General features: G+C 28.2%; 1 protein-coding gene across 3 annotated transcripts in view; it reads right to left on the reverse strand.

The window, feature by feature from the left end:
- Positions 1 to 1,832: 1,832 nt before the first annotated feature.
- LOC129988126 (PX domain-containing protein kinase-like protein) overlaps positions 1,833 to 21,469 on the reverse strand; it is a 44,248-nt gene continuing 24,611 nt past the window's right edge. The window contains exons 11-16 of one of the 3 annotated variants that reach the window (XM_056096267.1): positions 18,187 to 18,265; positions 12,816 to 12,939; positions 11,538 to 11,627; positions 9,218 to 9,281; positions 7,151 to 7,211; positions 4,630 to 4,767 (exon numbers count right to left, since the gene is read on the reverse strand). In XM_056096267.1, coding sequence (XP_055952242.1) covers positions 7,198 to 7,211; positions 9,218 to 9,281; positions 11,538 to 11,627; positions 12,816 to 12,939; positions 18,187 to 18,265 — 371 coding nt within the window. In that variant the 3' untranslated portion in view covers positions 4,630 to 4,767; positions 7,151 to 7,197. The other 2 variants (XM_056096265.1, XM_056096266.1) reach the window with 2 other exon arrangements.

Here is a 21,469-nt window from a genome sequence, read left to right on the forward strand (position 1 = left end):
TCGTCAGCGAGATTGCACCGACTGACAATAGAGGGGTAGAATTGACAGTAATGATATGTAGACATGATTTAGAAATAATTAATACAATAAATTATCTCCCTGTATACGACTGTATTGCAATTGGATAGTCATCACATTTTCGATAAAGAAAATATTTCCAACTGGGAATTAAAAACACAGGAAAACAAAATAAAGGATGGAAACATACAGTTTTAAGAGATGATCAAATTAAAATACAGAATTTTAAAAAAGCCTGATTAGGCTAATAGAAGTTTGTTTTTTAAAAATAAACTTCACTCTATAAAAGATAACTTTGACGAAATCGTAAAAGACTTCATTAAAATGGTAATATTGATTTGCAGATCTAACTAGAAGCATTAACATAAAAGCGCAATTTGATGGAATTCTAAGTTTGAAACAATGAAAATAACCTTAAAGGACGGTTTCAAAAAACTAGAAAAAAGATTGAAAAATATTATCTAACTGCGGAAGTGCAAACTAGAAGTAAAAAAAAAAAAAAAAAGGATTTCCCGAACAAGAGAAGACTGTTTTCAAAATTTCCGACAGAAGATTACACAACAGAATCAAATGGGGGGGGGAGATAAAATGTTATTCAAGATTAAAAAAACGTGGAAATTGGAAACAACAAAATTATAAAAGGAAATAGTAAATTTATAGAGAATTAGGGCAAAAGTGTAAATTACATAGACTCTGTCATTCTACTTGAAGAATTGTGAGAGAGGGAGGGGATATTTTTGTCAAACTCTGCCACTGAACGCAACAAGTTTGATTCAATCGATGGACCAAGATGTAAATGAAGCAACCAAATGGGGATAAAGGAAAATGTCCCCATCTTTATCCCCAGTCATCAATATTATCTTTTCTGTTAGAACAACATGAAGCAAATCCATCTGCTAATTTCCTGGATATTTTTTTTAAATTCACAGTAAAGGATATCTTTTTTTTTTTTGGCATCAGAAACATGGAATTAAATTAAACCATTACCCCCCCCCCAAATGGGGAAAAACTTCAAGTTTTTCAACTGTTGAAGTGGTGCAGGCAGAGAATCGAAAATCTGAGCATATGAGCAGAAACATGTTTCAAAGATGAATTTTCGGAAGTGTGCATTGCGAAAGGGGCAACACAGAATGATAGTTCGGATGGACGGAGCTGGCCCAGCTAATGGTGGCACGACTACAATGTAGGACAAGGTGACGAACGAAACATCATTTGTTGACTTCACAAAATGGCATGGCAAAACGAGGTTATTCTGTTTTAAAACAAAAGGACATTATAAAGACTTTCCAGCGATTCCAACAAGTTTTTGTTTTCAGTGCAGTATAATTTTAAAGTCTTGTCCAAAATTTAGTTTCCTTTGTTTTTTAAAATTTTTAATTAAAGCAATGTGCTGTTTTTTTTTGCACCGTACAATCAATAAATTTTGAATTCTAATGATATACAAAAAATTTGTTAATCATACATACATACATTTGTTAATCATACGTATACAGTAGTATTAAAGTTAAAGTCAAACTGTAAGAAAAAGAAAAAAAAAAAAAACGACAAAGAGAGAGTGTAAGGAAAAGACAAGTTAAAGATGAAAATTCCATCCTCGATTATATTTGCAGTTTCAAAAATGAAATCCCTTATAATATACCGATTCATGAAAATCTTGGGAACAAATTTTCTAACAGTTATAATACTTTACACTTTATATGCAAGATGCTGAGAAGAATAAAAATTTATTAATTTAACTGCAGGCAATTTTTTAGTAAACTCGTTCTTGTTTTAAATAATTATTTCACAGAAAATCATTATTAAGAACTCCAAAATTATCTTCAAAATTTTATTGATAAATTTACATCTTCATTTCGCATTCACAAACACACATCTACAAAAATTTATTCACAACACTAATTTTCTAAAAACTATGAAATTTACATTTATACATTCTATAAATTCCATATTTCTAAATAATGCTCTTTGGTTGAATGCTTCCCTCCTTCATCGAACAGCATTTTGCAGACTTTAAATAAAAACGTGACATGATTTGTATTTTCAAAATTTTGATACAGAAGTTAGTTTTTGTTTTAGAATGAAAAATTTAAGACATGACAGATTTTGGATTTTCAATGTATTTATAATAAAATATTATTTTAAAAACTCTAAAAGATCTGATAGATTTTACAATAAATAAAAAAAATAAAAATATATTGCATAGCAGAATTCCAAAAACACTAGTAGTAAAATTATATATTAATTAATAAAAATTGCCAATTGTTTTTCAAAAAGTTAAAAATTTTAGATTAAAGATGCATTTAAGACAAATACAAAAAAAAAAAAAAAAAAGAATTAAACAATCCATTTTTATATTTGAAAATTTAGCCTGAATCAGGCATCAATAATAACAGATCAAAGATTTAAAATAATAAAATTCTAGAATTTAGTATCGATAAAGAAGATAATTTAAAAACACTAGAAATGTGCAAAATGAATTTAGTACATTTATTTTGCATATTAAAGAAAAAAGTTAAAGAAATCCAATTTTATCTTTATTGCAATAATTTGCACATCAATTTGTAAATCATTATCAATAAGGATCTATATATATTTTTCCTCTTGCAAACTATTTGAAAAGCATTCATTTTACATTTTAACAGTTCAAATTAAAATAAAATAATATAATACAGATGAAATTAAAGCATTTATAAAATTACAAAACATTGTAATAAAATTGAAATGTTATTGATACATAAAGGGATTCTATTTGGCCCTATTTCAAAACACTCAGAAAACTATGAGAGTTAAAGTCCAACGTAGTTTTAAATAATTCAGGACTTAAACATAGGAACGTGTACATACATGCATATAAGAATTCCATACAATTTAACAAACAAAACAAAAAATAAATTAAAAAAATTATTAAGAATTAATTTATATTTCACCACCTCATTTCACAGAGTATTAGTTTTAAGTTCAGTATGATTAATAATATATTTTGATGTTGAAAATTAGTTGTGTTTTTCAAGTATTAGATGTCAAATAAAAATCTGTATATTAGAAAGCTTTAAAATGAAGAATTGCTAGCGAGAAGATAATAGCAGATGAAATATAAGAAATTTATTGAAGTTGTTCAAATATTCAAGAAATTGTCTGAAGTTTGAATATTCATAAAATAATAAAACTGAAAAGTTACTGATATCCACTAACCAATAAATCAACATTTAAACAATCAAATCAAATGCAGCAACTTGTAAAGTTATTTTAATGGCACCCTGAGATAATTTTTTATGAGCATATCTGATGTATCTGAAAAGCTAAAACTTGTTAAAAAGCAAAATAATATTTATTAAAAATCCAGTTTGTAATCAATATATCTAAAACTCTAAAATAATTAATCCCTTAACTGAGTGGATGTATTTATATTTTACAAAATATTTCCCTCTATAATTTATAACCAAGCATATAATCCTTTTTTAAAGCTTTTTTAAGATTAAGAAATTGACCACAAATAGGGGTTCCCAAGAGATTTGCTCATGCTTTTTAATATGGGAAAGAGATGCAGCTGTAAGAATGACAGCAAAAATCTGCCATTTCTTTCAGTGTGTTTCAGTAATTTTTTTATTACTTTTTTATCTGTTGCATTTGCTTGTTGCATTCTATAATAACTATATTTTTGAATCATTACTTTATTTTTTGAATAAATAAGTCTGACAGCAAGATGAATGGCTATTTTCCACCTGTTGTCAGTATCAGATATTCTGTATTTTATATTTTGTGATTTCTCCTCTATTGCAAAAATAAACAATTTTTTAAATGCAAACTGTATCACTGCCTTTTTCCAAATGCATTATGGCTATAGGTATGAGCAAAAAAGGGATGAAACTGGGGAGTAGTTCGTGTACAATGAATAATAATGTACCTTTATACTAGGCCATAATTATGAATAATATATTTCCCTTTAAAAAAAAATTAATGAGAAAACAGTAGTAATGTACGCTCAAAATTATCAGATATTTTACTGTTTAGAGTATTTTTAATTTAATTTTTAGAATAAATTAAAAATTATTCTTTTTTTTTTACCAACATTTGATTTAAAAACACATACACACACACATGAAAAAAATAATATATCTAATTCTACCCTATGTAATAACAACAACATAAAAAAGAAACACTGAATTAAAAAAAAAAAAAAGCAGTTATTGACACAATATTTTGTGCATTGACAAATTTCATTACTTTTGACAAATCTGATAGTTTAAAAGCAATCAAGACAGCTAAAACTACATAATTTGATAAGTGCATACAAAATTAGATATGTAGATTAAAAATTGTTTGTTAAAAGGCAAAGTGAAAACTTTTCATTTACATCTTTTTTACATAAAATATTTGTACTTTTATACCTGTATTCTTATTTGTCAATAAAATAAAAGATCAGCATATAAAATTAAATTTCTCACAGAATATTTCATACATAAGCAAGGATAACAAATAAAACAGTAAGACAGACAAAGAATTAGATTTTTGGAGCACTATTATCCTTTGTTTCAGCCTTTTTCAGCTTAGTTTTATTGAAGCCTTGAATTGAACTTAACAAGGCTGCCCTTCCACCTGTTGATTCATTTGTAGCAGCAATTTTCATAGGAGGTGGAGGCGGAGGTGGCATAACTACTGAGGAAGTTTCCAAAGGAAGAGGAGGTGGTGGAGGTGGGGGTGGTATAGGAGAAGAAGGGGTTGGCAGATTGGAGTTATTATCAGAAGTACCTGCAAAATAACAGAAATCATTTAATAAAGTCAACCAGCACATATCAGATAAAGGAAAAGCATTGCTGATATCTATTTTAAAAAAAAATTCTATCTCTATGTATAAATATATTGCAAATTATGTGCAAGAACATCTTAACCATATTTTTTTTAAATATAGAAGATGATTAAAAAAAGTTCTATAAGAAACATTATTCAAAACATAATATTTTGGTTTCAAATTGTTATGCTTTTAAATGTCTGGGTTTTTTTCCCCCCTTCTTCTTTTCTCTGAAGATCCCCCCCCCACAGAGAGTACTAATTGACCCGATATTGCATTGGGCAAAGTTTATCAAATTTCAAATAAATTATAACAACTAAAATCTTGAAGCTTTTTGAAAGTAGTCCCTCACCAATTTCCAATATTCTTTCTATGAGTGAAGAATGTTTTTGCATGGGAAATTCAACATAAAATCATTCAAGTTTAAGGTGAGCATGCAATACAATTAAGTTAAGGTGTCATCCTCTTGCATGGCAATGATAGGCCTTACGCTGCCAGATAAACTCTAGATAGATGTAGAGCCCATACTTTTCATAGATATTATAATCTTGTTTTTTTTCTTTTTGATAAACCTAGGCATAAAATAGAAAATAAATATCATTTCCAAGAATGCTGTTCAAGTAGTTAATAATACTAATAAAAATAGAGGCTCCTGTCATCAATGAAATATACAAGGAAAATGAAACGTGGCAGATGCAACAATAGTTAAAAAGATAATAAGAGTAAATATTTAAAAAAATAAAATAAAAATAGGTATTCATCAAAATAATTTCATACATACTAATTATGAATAGCATGTACGGATCAATAACAGCAATACAAACATTAAATATTTCAGTTATTTTAAAAACAAGGTAAAAGTTTTATACAAAACTTTTCAAATTCAGACAGCAATTTGCTTGTATATACAGGCAAGTAAAAAAAAAGTTGAGAATAAATTTCTTTTTTACAATATAGTTGAAATATGACGTCAAAATATGAGGTAAAGATCAATTCCTAATATTTTAAACAATCATTCATTCACATGTCAGTATTGAAATAGCAAATAATTAGTCAGTATATGCTTATTTGATTGGGTGCCTATATCATGATAATATATGTCTTCATGTTTCTCATTATAGGTGCATTACATTTGGTTAAACAATGAATTACAGCTCCATGCTGTCTAGATCTAGAAATTCCATGAGATATTCTTAGTTCTTCATTTTAAAAATCAAAAATAAAAGCTGGAGATTTAATTTCTAATGGCTGCTTTAATTGGTGCAGAAGTGCTTCTAAAAGGAATCTTAAAAGACAGGTTCCTATATGTATTCCAGAGCTAATAGGCAGATTAAGCTAAATGTAAACAACTCAAAAGGACTTTGATCAGACTTTATCGAATCGAATTCCAATGAATTTTAAGAATAATAAATATATTCTCACTTAGCCTCTTTAATAAATATATATGCCCATCCTACTCATATTTTGAATTCGTTAATATGCTGTAAATATTTTAGAAGAACGATCATAAAAACTCATTTTTAGCCATAAATACCTCATACCTTCAGCAATTTGTAATTTATTTATTCTGAATTTCAGCCACAAAATCACTCATTTCTGCTGTTTGAGTTTCTTTACATTCAGATCAATCATCACTTATCAAAAACTTTTGAGACATATTCCAATTAATATATACAGTCATTTTTGGAACATCAACCATGCAATGGATAATTCATTTTAGCAGTGTTCTTATGTTAAAAAATATCTTGGAATTTCTCAAAAGAAGGAAACTCAATTTCTCATGGAGTACTTAATTTGTGTGCTTGCATGGTTTGTAATGAAGATATTAGAATAGCATATATAGGAAAAATTAGGTGTTTCATTTTTTACTGGGGATCTAGTATCAGATTTCCCCCATGTACTGCTGTTTTAGATCCATTCAATGTTATGGCTATGTCAGAAAAAAAAATATGGAAATTATGCATAAAATTATGTTTTTTTCATAAATATTTTTATATATTTACAGAAAAAAATTACTAATTTTATAGGTAACATTTTTTATTCAATAATAAGCATATGCAGGAAAAAATATCCATGCATTAAGGGCACTTTTGTTTTTTCAAGAATAACCAATTAAATTTAAAGAATATCAGTTTTCCAATCTGGTAGCAAAGTGCATGCATGAGTATATGTTCCAAAATTGTATAAAAGAGTTAAGATTAAAAAAAAAATTAGCATATCACCAATTTAAAATTTCATTCTTACAAAAACATACATATTCCTTTATAGAAAAGTAGATTTTTTTTTTGTTTCAAAATATGTAAGAAAATGAATAAAAAAGAGAGACACACAAAAAGACACCACCTATAAATGTTCCTTGGAAGTCATGAATGTTAAATGCAGGGGTGACCTCAAACGACAGGACCTGGATGATACAGGGACAGGCATGACATAAAAACACAAGGAGTGGCATGAGATATTAGCAGTCAAATCACTCAGGGGTACAACAGAGCAAACAGGAAGCTCATTATGCATTTTTAAATGAATTAAATTCATGCAATGATCAAAAAATGTAAATACAAAGCATTCAGAAATATACAGCTATCATTTAAAATATATGAAATTCGAATATTAGTTTGCAAAAATTATTGAAATATATAAAAAGATTTTAACGATAATCTTTGTAAAAGAATAAACAATTGGGGGATATATTACCTCTTACACTCTTCAATTGTAAGTCACATAAAATTAAAGACACGAATGAAATCAAACACAAACCATTTTTATCATGATACAAATCATTTAATGATTACTCAACAACAACAATAAAAAAAAAGCATTACAAAATATAATTACTTTTCTTTATTTATTCATTTCTGTTAACTTATGTATTTGGGCATCAATTTCGCCAACATACATTTTTTAGCAATAACAATTTTGGTGAACATATGTGAAAATATTTCCGATATATCCTTAAATGTATTAAAGGATGAATGTGAGATAGTAAGTTTTCTTTAACTAAAAAGTTCAAAATTGATTTATTTTCGGTCATTAAATTTGACGTTTTCGGATTTGACATGTCATTTTTTCTTGTATTTCTTTTACATACCAAGTTCAAAATCAATGATGACTCTTTTGGACTGGCAGACAGTCTTGTAAGTTTTCCTCTTTGGGCATAACTATATAGTAAGTGCCTGTTTTTTCACATTACTTAAGCTTATTATCTTCTAACAAAGCGAGCAGTATGCAACAAATGGATTTTGCAGAATTCGTCAAATCCATTCAGTAAAATCAGGGTTTTTTTTTTTTTTTAATCCGTCCAATTTGTATTAAATACGGATTTTGAGAAACATTATTTCAAAAATATTCTTTAATCTACTCTGAATAAATTTCTCAAATAATAAACCATTCAATAAACTCAAGTAAGGTAAACTAAATACCACTGCACTGCTTCCTCAGATTGAATGTTCCAGCAAGAGAAAAGTTTTCCATTCTTTTCACGCAGTTAAGAAGTCTCATGGGAAAAGAAAAACAGTCTTGCAAATCGAAACTCGACTGATCTATACAGAAAAAAAAAGGGATAGAATAGAAAAGGGGCGATTTCCTGTATTACATGATAGCGAATGGTATTGTTTCTTTCTTTTTTTTTTTTTTGCTATGATCTTTTATTTTTGCAATCTTTAGAGATCACCACGTAACCGGAAAAAACTAAGAATCTTAAAATTTCCTGTATTTTCCTGGTTCCTATGAAAATTTTCAAATTTCCCTGCATTTTCCCGGTTTTTTCTGTCGAATTTTAGATTTCCTGTGTTTTCTCGGTGATTAGGCAGACCTGTAGATCCTTCTCTTAATCCACTCGAATGTAAATTGTGATATCTTTTTACCCTAGAATGCAACATTAATAATGAAGGATAACAGATATGATAAAATGTGAACTAATATAATTGAAGATTTTGACATGGCTAAGAATGTTTGACATTGGGTCCATTTTGAAGGCGAAAAGACTGATGTTCACTAAATTTTGCACATTAAAGTATCTACGACTTCAGATTTTACATTTACTGAGCAGACTATATATACTTTGACCAGTTTAAGCTGTTCTAGTTTAAACATTATCAGCATTTCAACACTAATAAGTTGACACTAATTTGGTACAAAAGAATCTAAGAATAAAATATCAAATACTCACTCATCATTAAAAGTTTTCAACAATAAAAATCACATCTAAAACATAGTTAAAATAACTTTTCATAGACTAAACTATTCACATAAAATTTGACTACTCATTTAAATTAAATGTATTCTCTGTTACAAACTAAATTTTCACTTCCAAACATTGTATTCAATCCAATAATAAAGTAAAGTATTCATCCAAAAAATAATTTTTTTAAAAAATTACAAAAATAATATTAGAATAAATCTATTCTATACCTGTCATTGAAGGTGTTTGTACTCTTTCACTCGATGTATTGTTTGAAAGCTCCAAATTTTGCTTCTGAAAAAATTGACAAAACCTCTATTATAGAACATTAAAAAGACAAACAAATCAAGATGTGATATATATACATATGAGTAAATGCATATTTTCAAACAATTCAATTAAGGAAGCAAAAGATATTTTTTAAAATTATTAAAAATTAATTTATATGTCATCATATCATCTCCTGCCCTTTTTATTTTTAAACATTAAAAATGAAAGGAAGAGCATAATACAGAAGGAAGCTTCAGTTTTGTCTCTGTTCATATGAATAATACCAATTTCAATACATGTGAAGCATTCTGTTTCAAATGATGGACAGTTTATTTTGTTTATTACAGAAGCAAAAGAGGTACACAGAATCTTCAACATATTCTGATGAAGACACAAGAAATAATATCAATAAATGGTCAAATGTAGAACCAATTCTTCTTGTTGGCATTCCAAAGGCTGGCAGTGATAAAGGAAGCATTGATGAGAACATCAAAGAAAATGAATAAGCTTCACAAGACCTAGTGTGAAATAGGTGTTATCTGTGCAATTAAGGATAGCCACATCAAGCAATTATTATGCATGGAAACAAGCTCCGTTTGGAATTGTATTTACTTTCTAACATCATTAGAATGGATTTTTGTAAATGGGGTAACCACTTTAAACTGTCGTACTTATAAATTAATAAAATTTACTAAGCCAAATTTGGTAGAAAAAAGAACAAAAAAACCCTAATGGTGAGAAATAATTATTATTTTTTTTTTTTTGATTATCCTTTTAGTGCCTAACACTTTGAAACATGAAAAGAATTTGATGAATAAACAGGGATGTATAATGGTATGACAACACAAGAACAACTAGATTCTTCACAAACTAGAATATGGTTCATTCCTTCCTTTATAGGAAATTAATTTACATATCCCATTCTTATTGTTCTTGAAAAAACAAAAAAATGCCTAACACAAAATGGAAAGAATGCAATGAGTGACAACTTTAGATTTTTATCACTTTCATAATGATAATATCCTTCTCAATAATTCTATGAAATGAACATGCATGAAATTACATGTAAATCAATATTAAAAATTCCAAAGCAGAGGAACTTAACTGTATGATTAATAACTAATTATAGAGGAATGTATTATGTAAAGATGCATAGACAGGGCACATAGTGAGAAATTGCTACAAGAAGTAAGCACTTTTTTGGTTTAGACAAAAACATAAACATGAAAAAAAAAATTATCATTATCAAATATTAAGTCGACTTATATAAGGTCCAAATAATCAGGGACATTTTTCAATATTTCTTAAAAGTAACAATTTGCTAGTTAATTTAGATGGATACATCATTTCGGAAAATGCCGACATTGATGTAGAGGCATATAAATTACCAAAAATTTGACCAAAATGCATACGGTCAAAAATTTTGTATTTGATTTACATATATATGAAACAATAAATATCCAACAAGGCTGTGATGGAAAGCATAAATTTTGCCAACACAATATTCAACAATTTAGAGAAATTTTATTTACAGACTTATAAAGCTAAGAGCCAAAATTCCAGTATGTATACCATCATAAGATCGACAAAACTGCAAAAAATTAATGATAGAACATTGCCATGTTCTTGAGTTTTTTGGATATTTTTTTTAAAAGAAAAGAATAATAGCATTTAGAATTGTTCAGCCTATGAAAAATTATCACTTCATACTTCTGAAATTTAGCAAAGGGCTTAGCTTTTTTTAATGTTCCACATTTCAAAAATTTAATAAAAACATGCTTTTAATCTATATGTAAAAACTAAATAAATTTTTTTTCATTAGCTTTAAAAAAGCTACACAGAAAAATAATTATATATTTTATAAAAAAATGAAAATAATTTCACAATTTCTAGTTTTCATAAATAACAGAAACAAATTCAAGAAGTTAAAAAGACCCCCGCTCTGTATTTAGAAGTAAAATGAAGATAGAAAATGATAATGCATTTTTTGGAAGCTAGCATGAGATAATATACCCCACTGTCTTAAAATTTAACAACAATCAAAAAGTGGAGAATCTTAACCAGAAAACTGCTTTAAAGTTTTGAATTTTAAATTATCTCTTAAAGTTAACTATATACAAGAAGTTAGTTACAGAAAAGCAATGTCATTTATTTTCAGAAATCAATGAATTCATTATAGATTAAAAAAATATCCCAAAATCACCAAAAAGACTTTTGAACCGATTTGTTTTAAATGTATGAAGAGTACGAATATATATATTCTACATAATACTACATTACCTTTCTTCTTTCATGCTGCTGTCTTTTCTTTTTTTCATCATCGCATGACAACTGAGCCTGAACCTTCGATATGCGTTTGCTGTGCCTGATCTACAAATTAATTGTTTTAAATGTATTTAATTAAATAAATCAATTATCATTCTAAAAATAAATTTTAAAATTAAGAATTGGATTATATCTGAACAGAAATTAATATTAGCAAATATTTTAATCGCATATATAAAAAGAAAAGGTAAAGACTTAAAACTTAAGTAAAATTAGACAGGAGCAATGTGCTACAATCAGTAAAATACAAACTCTCGGCTTTCACATGCATCCTGTTAATAGTGTAAATCAAGTATGCATCTGCTGAATAACTACAAAATTTGATGCACAAATCAAATTTCGCAGCTCTTCTGCTTTATAGGATTTCGTCCAAGTCTAATAAAAATGAACACCAAATTTCATCCATTTCTGAATTATCATTTTCACATGCAATCAAGTAGGTAAAAGGATTTTGACTAAGATCAGCTAAAAAAATCTCATTTTAATTAGTTTAAGATAAAAATAATGTACTGAATTAAAAATGTCAACCAAATTATTAAAAAAAACAACTTAAATTACATTGATCAGCGCATTAAAAAGATTTTTTAAAGCATTTTGATTAACTTCTACTTTTTAATCTTTCATTTACAGTTAGTTCTTTTTTTAAAAAAAATATTATGAAATCTTGAAATTATTAATACTTTTTTTCCAAAATCACCATCTGTCTGTGTCACTTATTTAGAATGAAAATTTAAAATAAATAGACAGGGATTCCTAAATTATATGTGGCGATCCAACCTTGAAGCAATTTTTGGTAGATCACTCCAAGATCTTGAATATATGCAAGTCTTTCCACAATGTGCAAAATGTGACATGGCCTTAAAATCTTCACCAAAACATGCATTAAAAATATTTCTTAAAAAATTATAATTATTAATGTTTTTTTCATCCCATAAATTCGTTTTTTTTTTTTTTTTTTTTTTTTTAAATCCAGAAAAACTTTATCGGAAAGAGGAAGAGCTATCCGACCGTCTTTGAAAAAATTTCATGCGCTGACGATAAAATGGTTCACAATGTTTAAAAGTTTAGAAATTTCTGCATTACACAATTAACTGATTCCCAAAATATTAAAATAATACATTGTTATTAAAAATACACTATTGTATAAAGTTTCAAAATTCTAACATCAAGAAATGAGAGAAAATTTATTACAAAATTCCTTACTTACAAACATAAAATAATAATAATAATTACCGATTTCTGTTCTTCCTTGAGACGCGCTTCTGTGAGCTCCTTCGCTTTCCTGAGACTTTCCTTCAGCTGTGTAGGAACTTTGAAATGCACTCTCTCCACTTCACCAGCCGCATATGCGAAGAAACTGCGAAAATAACAAAGGAAGGGTGATACTGAGCATTCTCCCTTTGTCCGTCACAATATTGTGACAAAAAAAAAAAAAAAAAGCAACTACGCATTCGGATATATATTTATCAAACTTGCTGAAATATGGTGTTGATGTCTGTATCTGTAAAAATATACTAGCCCATCACTTAAGTGTGATGATTAATTCCTGGCGTCCAACATCTTGACAGTAATTTGATATGGTGTGATCTTCATAGTAATTTGATATTTTGAATTTAAAATGAAAGTGATATCACCAAAATTCAAAGAAGAGCGCTTCGAATGTCACTTAATGCTTTAGAGGGAGTAAATGAAGAAGAAATGAATATATTCCTGATATTAAACAATTTTTTGATTTTGAAATCGCAACATGACGATAAATTTACGAACTTGGAAACATGAAGAAATGACAGACCTTATTTTAAATGATGTAAATGTTAAAAAAGATTGTTGTAAAAGACATGAAAAAAAAATTGTTTTGGAGCTTAATGTTAAGTATTTAAAGAGATCCAGGCGAAAGAATTTACCAAGTACTCATTTACGTAAGAGTCCTGCTATCCACAGCTATAAATACAGTCACCGGAAGCTTGAAAACAGATCTCTCCAATTTTATATGATAAACTACAAGCAAAGAATAGAGCTCTAGAGAACTTAAGGCGCAAAGTAATGATAGTTTTATAAAATTCATCTGCAGAGTCTTATTTGACAGAAGAAATATTTCTAGTTAAAGAAAAAAAAAAAAAAAAAAACAAGAGAGAGAGAGAGAGAAACACGGGGGAAAAAGCATAAGTAGAAGATAATTCGCTCGAGAATTTAATGAATTTTTACAAAAAGTAATGAAAGGAGAAGATATTGTTGAACAAGCCTGATACGGTTTCGCATCTAGTTCGAAAAAAGGAAAGCGATTAATAAATCGGATAGTTAAGGCGCCGTTGCAGCGCTAGCGTGCATCTGCAATAAAAGCAATACCGGAAAGAAAAAATTATTTTACGGCAAGAAGCATTCCCACAAAGATTGTTTTAAAGCTACAGATATGTTCTTAAAAGAAATAAGAAACCGTTTATCCAATTTACTATAGATTCTAATACAAAAAAATAAAAAAAAATAATGAAACGAGCAAAATAGTGACATTAAACTTCTGTCATTAATGCAAATCATTACTGTCAAAGTACATTAACAAACTAAATAGATTAAAAAAAGAAAAAAGACATACATTTCCTTAATTCCGAGAAAAACGTGCAAAAGATTTAAATTTATATTTAAAATACTACTAACATGAAGAAAAATTCCAAATTTTACCTTGCTTTAGGCTATAAATTATGCTGCATTGTTGAAAAGCTACAAATAGTAGAATGCAGGATCTAGTATAGTGCAAATTTTAAAGGAGTTGACAGAAAACAAGGGAAGTGTATCTTAAAATGAACAAAATGGTATCAGGCTTTTAAAATAGTATCAATTAATATCTATCAAAAAATTAAAGCTTACAAATATTTTGCAGAAGAAATTATGAAGATCATGTTACATAAAATATTTAATTGAAAATTTAGTGACTATTAATTCACCAAAGGTGATTTGTAGTAAAATAAGGCAAATCTTTTCATATTGTTTCTTCTTAAATGCTGTAAAGTGAAAATTTCAAGTATATTTTGTTCAAAAAATTCAATGTGTGTGAATTTAAAAGAAAATATAAAGAAGTCTGAAGTAATCGAACTTAGTTCTTTAATAGCAGTAGAGAAAAAAATGCATTGTTAACTATACAAATAAAAACAAATGACAAGTTATCACGCATGTTGTTGATTGGCAGTGGATGGATCACAATACCCATATGTTTAAAAATATGGAATAGAGAAGTTAGGTATTAAGTAATAAAAAAGTTAAAAATTCCGCATGTTGTTTGGGCACGGGGGAGGGGGAAGAGGAGAGAAACACAGAATAATATACATAATTTTTATAATTTATTAATTTCCTTTCTAGATAATTTCTATTCAAGGAGAGGGAAGGGGGAAATGCAAGGACTTGTAAGGGCCTTTTTAAGAAAATCTATGGACTGTAAAATTACATATTTCAGACATAAAAATGCAATGACAAAATTTAAATACTGCTAATTTACAAAAATTCTTAATTCTAAATTCTAAACATTCTTATTTAATATTCCAAGTTACTTAAGTGAAGGACACCTATTATGCTTGATTTACAGTTCAGAGTAAGTGATACTAATTTCACACACTGGGTGCTCACTACACCAATGAAATCACACTTTAGCTGAAACAAATTTCATTACAAAAATGATAATCTAAGAAAGAAAAAAAAAATATAATATTAAGATCAAGAGACAAATACAAATCAAAAATCAATAAATACAAGTTCATTTATTTAAATTCAAGTAAATGAACTGCTGAAAGTATATCATTAATACATTTTAAATATATAAGTTGCTCTATCAAAATTTCCATTCCTCAAACGATTTCACTTTGCTATACATCGCAAATCTCTATTTTTTCTTTCCTTTTCAAATAATTTTTTCACAGATAGCTGCACAAAAACAGTCTCTTCAATTTTCACCCCTTTTGATTTTAAATCACTTAGTTTATCTGTAATGAGTCTCCTTTTCAACATTTTGACAGACTGTAATCTGTATTCCTCTGCTTTTCGACAAAAGCAAAAAAAGTCATTTTTTTTTAAAATTCATCTAAAGACAACAAATGTTCTTCCGTTTTCATTAATTTTATTAAAGAAACTCCTCTTTCAATTCTGGCCTGATCATATGACAATTATTATCATAATCTTAATTATTTTGCACAGTTTCTGGCGACTTTTGGCGTTCTAAACATTTTAATAAAAATATATCGATTCGACAGTTGAAAACTAATTAAATTTTAGGAAGTTGTTCAATTCAATATATAGATAAAATTACTTTAATTGAAAGAATGGGCTTATTTGGGTGATTCTTCCAGGGTTTAAGCGACTTATACTCCTGGAAAATGCATAGTAGGGAGAGGACTAAATTCTGTGAATGAAGATATTGTGGTGAATAGCATATAAGCCAGTTAACCCAAGCAATTGTTGGGTTAACTGGCACTGGTTGGGTTGTTTTGGTATCATGGTTATGTTACGGGACTGCAAACCACAAGGTCCCAGGTTCTATCCTCGTGCATCTCAATCCGCAACAATATATACAAAGTTCTGAGATTCACACTTCAAATTTTTCAATTGTTTTTCCAATATTTTCTGATTAATAAATTTTTTGAGCATTGTCCTCAATGAGTCCCGTTTTCTTGAAAAATCAAAATGCTGGCTACGGGTATCAGGCCTCCAAAAGCATCCTCTTTTATGAAATTTTTTAAGCAACAAGTTATTTCTCTTTTTACATGATGTACCGAAAATGGCGAAAGTAGAAGTAGTAGTTGTATCTCCTCTTGAATGTCAAAAATAGTTGGATAAATTTTACCACTGTTTCAAAAAATCTCAGTTTTACAGGATTCAGTTTTGAATCTTCGTTCCAGATTTCATTTTGGTTATAGGAAATTTTCAATATTCTGAACATATAACAAGTCTTTCCACATTTAGATAGTTTGTTCAGCAGTACTTGCACTCTCTATTATGTAAAAACTTTTGGAAAGCTTTTAGATAATCTTCCCTTCCTCCATTCAATTTTTAAATAATCAATGCAAATTAGATTTTAAAAAAGTCTCAATATTTCATGTGAATAAACATTGACATGTCTACATGAATTGTTGATTATAGGCAGGCTACAACTATTCACATAAAAAAAATCTTTCATTCAATAATTCAATAAGTTCGAAAACTTCCAATTTACTAATGAACCATACACCGATATAAAAACCTTAACCAAATCCTGTTTTTCTGTAGAATAACGAAGTTCTAGTTAAATATCTTTGGCTGCAGAATAGCCCATGAAAATAGAAATCACATATTTGATAATAACTTCTTTGTATGAATAAGTTTTCATTCTAAAGCAAATTGTGTAAAATCGATTCGGACATGAACTATATAGAATGTGAAAAAGATATGACAAGGTTATTGTTTCTTAAGAGTGGCTGGAGAAAATATTTTCTAAATATATGTATAAATTTTTTTTTATGTAATGCTTATTAAAGTATGAAAAATAAACAAATTAAATATTAATTCCCCATGTTAAATTTCTCTCTCTCTCTCTTTGTATGTGTGTGCGTTTAGGCTTAAAAATCAATTAATTTTATTCAAAAACAATTAAATTTTGAATTTTTGGCACATGTTCTTTCCTTCATTTGCAAACAATGAATAATAATGATAAGTCTAATTCGTACATCAAATTACTAAATTTTTTTAATTTCAAATCTACAGTTAAGTGAAAGAATTAAGCAATTTAAAATGAAAAAATCACTAGTAAATGCTTCAGCATCTCCAATATCCTTACATTATTCCAAAAATTAAAATAATAATAATTGTTCCAAATAGGAAGGGTCCTCTGATTAGGGAAGTTAAGTAAATATGTATGTCAAGGGGTTAATGCAATATATGAATACTCTATGAATAACTATTTTAGTCATCATCAAAATGCTTTTATCCAAAGACTATTAAAAATTTAGCAGCACCTTAAATTATATAGTTTTTGCTGTGAAGACCAACTAAAAGAAAAAAAAATAAAGAAGGAAAAAAAAAAATCCCCAACTGCATAGTTATAAAACTGAAGGTAGAATCTGAAACATTTAAGTACTAATTTATTAAGCAAGTTTAGCAATATTTGATAAGCTCTTTTAGTGTAGTTAAATATATTACCTGACACCATATCACATATATTTATTTTTTCATCAACTGCAATAAGTAATATTTCATTAGTGAAATAATGGTAGCCTAATAAATTAAATTGCAAAAAATAGATATTTCATTGTTAAATAGATTTAATTTATAATTATGCAATTTACTTACACTGCTGATTTATAGTAAATTAACATAATTTGGCTACAGAAAGTAACTCTTAGCATGCATAATGTATAAGAGTGTTGAGAGAAAACAGTGTTTTTTATATTTAGTTTAACCATTAACCGGATTTTAGTCAGAGAATTCTCAAAGTGAAATAAGCAAAATGAACTTACAAATCCAGTCCATTTGGTTTGAAGTTTTACTGAATAATTTATTTTAGCATTAATTTCAATTAAAATAATTTATTCTTATGGAATATAAATTAGAGAGAAATAAAAGGCAGAAAGACACAAATTTCTCTTACGGATTTTGAAGCAAATCAGTTAAACTTGGAACACCATTCTTCAAAGCTTCTTTGGAAAGTATGGATAACAAAACTGATCCTATTAAAAACCAAATAAATAAATATGGAAAAATAACAAGGTAAAAAATTTAAAAATATACAGCTTTTGACTATAATTTTAAATTCTTTTGATAGATTATTTTCACAATTTTACATTTCTATTCAGAAAAAAAAAAAGCGTACTTCAACAATTTCCCACAATTTAAAGTCGCCTTTAAATGAAAGAAGTAAGCAAGTAAACAAACTAAAATCGCTGCTGTCCAACATGTGAAAATCAAGAGCATAAGATTTTGTAAGTTCATGAGATGCAGATTGAATATTAAACATATGAGAAATAAAATAATTTTTGAAAACGTTTCATCAACCACTCATTTTAAGATAAATCAATGCAAGATTCAGTAACAGAAACCTGGCCTCAAAATGAAATATTTTAAAATTCGCAAAAAATCCTACATTTTGAAAAAAAAAAAAAAAAAATCAGAGGAATTTCATCTTCCTCCCAGACGGAAATTTTGGGCCAATGCTCTACATAACAAATATGAAATTCCATTGTGATCCGTTGAGTAGAAAAGTAGTTACTTGGCTCTCAGTACTGTCAGTTTAATTCTAACTACCCTATATTGACAAAGTCTTTATCATGATAACCTTGCTGATTAGCAGCTCCTTTCAATAAGAGGATCACATGACTCCTTGGTGGGCAAACCCTCAATGGAAAAGCATCTTGCTTTTCTGAATAGATGAAAGTTTTGCTTTCCTCAAGTCTCAAAGTTGTGTCTTGGCTCACTTGAACGCTCTCGCTATCAAAGCTAGTTAGATCAAAATTACAAATGATTCTATCATTAGCATTAACATTTGTTATTAGGATTAATCGTTTCAAAGTAATCTCCATTGGGGAGCTACTCTTTTCATTGCTACCCATTATTCCTTTCAAAACTAAAATATTAAAATTTAATCCCTGATTCATTCAGTCATAAACTTTCTGTTGAGTCTACTGCATGCAGTTTCAATTATCAAATTCAACAATTTTATCATATTCTCTGGCTACTTTTTGAATGACATATGCCATTTTTCAGTATCTAAAGGTAGTTTCGAGTTCAGAAAATTAAAGGGAAAATCGACAATATTAACTTATAATGGTTCTGAAACTATAAACTTATATTGTTAATATCTTCCATTAATGTGCAGAGGAAAGTGAAAAGTGTTTTGCTCAAGAACTTGAAAAGAATAAACATTACCAAAGATGGTTATAGAAAGAACAATAAAAGTCTAGGGTAATTAACAGTAACAAACAGTATTATTGCATATATTGCATAAAAATGCCAAAATTAAGAAAAAAAGAAAAGAAAACTTGTATGACAACTTGATTTCACTAAAAAGATAATTTTTTGATTTTAAGACAAAACAAGCATTATTTTTATGTGATTGCACAAAATTGATCATTTCTGGACATTAGTTATTATGTAAAGTATAAAATTTCTGAGCAAATTTAAATTAATTAAATTACAAAAAATTGCTTAGAGTTTTATATTTCTACACTACAAAATATTTTATTGTATTTTTATTTAAAACTAGCTATGCCTAGTTTTAACTATAATTAGTCACACGTTGATTGTTGTGGCTCAGTCTGGTTAAATAGAAAAGAAAGAAAAGAGAAAGCACATGTTTCAAATATGATTAATTTTACAATGCTTGTGGGTATACAATATTTTTTGTTGTTCCATTGTCTCTGCACATAGAGAAATTGTCTGGTTTGCCGAATCTAGAACACTCAACATATTATTGTCCATGAAAGAAGAATTCATGTTTAGATCTAATTGCACAATTCTAAATATTAGTGCAAAGCTTTGCTGATAGTGATTGCTGATGCCATTCAAATTGGGAATTGCAATCTCTTAAACTGAAATGATACATTTGTTTGAATCAAAGAAATGTGAAGAATGAGGACATCTTCACCACTGAAAAGTCCTGTCATGACTGTTGCTTCTATAACGTTGCTCATTAATTTTTGCACTGCAACTCATGGCTGCTACAAAGCTTTAGTTGATTGATATTTTGCAACATGGTAATTGTGTTAATTAAAAAATTCTCTTGGATAATTAACCGCTTCATCTATTTCCACAATAGTGTCATTGGACTTGTATGTGACTGCCTTGATTTGAATGTTATTAACATTATTAAGCTCATAAATGTCTTTGTTCTTTACTGCAAGAATAGCTTAATCACTCAGCCAATCAAAATTGGTAAAAATATAGGGAAATATTTTTTCAATTAATTCTTCTTTTGATGTTACTAAAATGCAGAAGTGATTATGCCATGAAATTCAGATTAAATGGAACCATTCCATTATCGATTTCTGGCAACTGATCTGAGAATTTCTCAACTAATCACTAGTTTTGCAGCTGGACATGCATATTTGAAGTTGATTACAAAGTCTTTACACATCACCACAAAGTAAAATATTTCAGACAAATATTTATTTCATCAGCAGGTATAAAACAAGGAATTACAGAAAATATTTGCCAGAAATCTCCAGCAAGCAATATTCAGACATTCCCAAATGGACGAAGATTTCTACGAAAATCTTGCAAAGATCGAAGATTAGCCACGAGCAAATTCAAACAAAAAGTTAAAATTTCTGCAATAATTTTGCCATGCCAGATACTATGGAAATATTGCATATGGGAGTTTCAATGAATTGCATGTTCAATCACAATTTCAAAACGGAATAAGTAGTTCCTCCAACTGGCTGTCCTTCTGACATTCTGGTAGCAATGTCATAGATATTCTGGCCGCAAGAGATAAGGCTATATCATTTTGGGATGGTAATTAGGAATATTTCACCAGTTCCTCCTAGCACATCAAAGAAAATTTCTCCAGCACCATTACTGATAATTTGTATTATTTTATCATAAATGTAATTTTTGCTCAAGCGTTTGCTTAGGATTTCTTGATTGCATGTACAACAGAAAATCACCCATATTGTAATTTTGCTCACAATGCATTTTTACATCGAATGAAACAACTGTGATTTCTAAACACAAAGCTTCAATCATTACCACCACTTCTTTGTAGTTTTCTGCTGATATATACTTGATTGATGTTTATACTTTAATTTTTCTTGCAACAGAAAATATTTTTAGAGATATAAAAAATTTTTAGTGTTATTTATATTCTCCCATAATGCTGTAGGTGGCGATGGAGAGCAGACAGTAATATGATTGCCAACAACGCACAAATCTGGTTT

This window comes from Argiope bruennichi, chromosome 10 (assembly GCF_947563725.1).
Source record: "Argiope bruennichi chromosome 10, qqArgBrue1.1, whole genome shotgun sequence".
In the NCBI taxonomy this organism is placed as follows: domain Eukaryota; kingdom Metazoa; phylum Arthropoda; class Arachnida; order Araneae; family Araneidae; genus Argiope; species Argiope bruennichi.